Raw genomic sequence first — 1,911 nt, 5'->3', positions numbered from 1 at the left:
CCTACGCGAACACGTACTACAATTACGTATGCCCCGCATCTAATCTCACATGATCTATCTATACAACTTTCGGTAATAAGATTTTGTACAGGTTGGTCCCACTCTTCTTATTTGATCCACCACATGTGGTTATTAACCATTGGATTTTGGTTTCACGATAGATGAGACAAATTTAGTATATTCAAATTCATGATACTGTAAAATATTCAAAATCAACGGTTAAAAACTGAAAACAAATGAATCACGATTCAGTTTAGAATCGGAATGAATCGGCCGAGTCGATTCTGATTTTGCTCTGTTTCTAAGACCATGCGCATTCTTCTTCTCAACCTTTATGCCTGAATTGGCAAGTGTTAATCTGAGTTAGAGACAAATGTGCAGTACATTCGCACGTGTACTACTGTGTTAGAAAAAGAAAGATAGCTAGAGAGTATGGAAAGATTGATAAGAGAATATACACACTAAAATTAATAAGAATGATACAATGGAAGAAGTCAAAACATGATCAAATCTCTGAAATTTCTGAACAAGATAACTTACTAGTCTTCTGATCATCATCAATGGTAACACTAACACTACTGCTATCTTCATCTGGATCTTGTAATAACAATGAAGAAAAAGAAGGAGATAATGAAGTTCCACCGGAACAAGAAGTTTCATCAGAAGACGATGATGAACAAGTAGGTGAGGAAACGGATTTGTTCTTTGACTGATCGTTAGAAGATTTGGCAGCAATGCTAACAAGTAAATCAACAAAAGCGCTAACAATATACCCATGATTCTTCTTCCCATTGACTTTTAAATACCAGCTTAATAACTCTTCTAAGCAATCCCAATCTTTTAATCCATGAGCTTCAACCATTTCTTCCATTGATGTTCTAAAATCAACATACGGGTCTTCAGAATCCATAGCCATTACCACACTCTCTTTAAATCTTAAATCTTCATCATTACTAACACTAATCTTCTCAGATTCTTTTAATATTGAGTTAGTATCAGTACTAGGTTCAAAAAATAATCTCTCCGATCTTAATCCACGAATTACCATTTCAAATGATTCTTCTCCATTATGATGATGATGATCTTGTGATATAGTCGAAAAACTTCCTGACTCGGACGAGTTAGTAAACCATGCCTCGAGTGTGTTATTATCATGAGCACCAGCTCCTGTCGAACTTGCATCAAAATAAACAGAGTTTACTGTTTTAAATATGTCATCAGCGCCTTTGTGACTATGAGCACCTCTGAACGAATTTGTTTTTGGGTGTTTGCACGAAGGCCATTGCCATGAATAAGCAGTATTAGTGGATGAAGATGTAGTTGAATATGTAGAACCAGATGTAGTTGTTGCAGTCGTAGTAGTACTCGAATCTCTATTCTTGAACAGCGATGGTAGTTTCATCACCATCTTTCTTGTTGATATGAATATGAATAGTGGTAGTTGTCTTGGTTAATGAACTGGTTATTATTGAATTTCAATGGTGTTTTTTGATGGAGAGAAACTAGACCTTGCTTTGTGGGGAAATTTAATGGAGTTCAGATACAGAATTTAAAGAGAGAGAGAGGGAGGGAGAGGAAAGTAATGGGGAGGGAGGGAGGGAGTCCGGTGGGGTTTTCATGTGTGTATTTAATATCAGATGGGGAGAATTCAATGAGATCCCATTAACTCAACCATTTAATATTGTAGTCGCTACGTAATTCTAATTATAAACTTTTTGTTAAACTCACTGCTTTGACTATCAGCTACAAGGGTATTTTTGTCCATTGGATTAGTAAGTTGGAGCAAGAGGTTTTTTCAGTTTACTAGCTAAAATAAGAAAAGTCTTCCAAGGAAGAGAATATTAGCCAAGCCAAATATTTTTGAGGGGAAAAATGAAAATTAAGTGCTTTTCTAAAAAAAAATTGGGGACC

The 1,911-nt window shown here is 35.7% G+C and overlaps 1 protein-coding gene across 1 annotated transcript; it reads right to left on the bottom strand.

Moving 5' to 3' along the window:
* Window positions 1-283: 283 nt before the first annotated feature.
* LOC113323284 (transcription repressor OFP13-like) lies at window positions 284-1,579 on the bottom strand. Its single transcript, XM_026571571.1, has one exon. The coding sequence runs from the start codon at window positions 1,406-1,408 to the stop codon at window positions 506-508; it is 903 nt and encodes a 300-aa protein (XP_026427356.1). The 5' UTR covers window positions 1,409-1,579; the 3' UTR covers window positions 284-505.
* Between the last annotated feature and the right edge of the window lie 332 nt (window positions 1,580-1,911).

Source organism: Papaver somniferum, chromosome 11, assembly GCF_003573695.1.
Source record: "Papaver somniferum cultivar HN1 chromosome 11, ASM357369v1, whole genome shotgun sequence".
Classification (NCBI taxonomy): Eukaryota; Viridiplantae; Streptophyta; class Magnoliopsida; order Ranunculales; family Papaveraceae; genus Papaver; species Papaver somniferum.
This window is presented reverse-complemented; position numbering and strand designations above follow the sequence as displayed.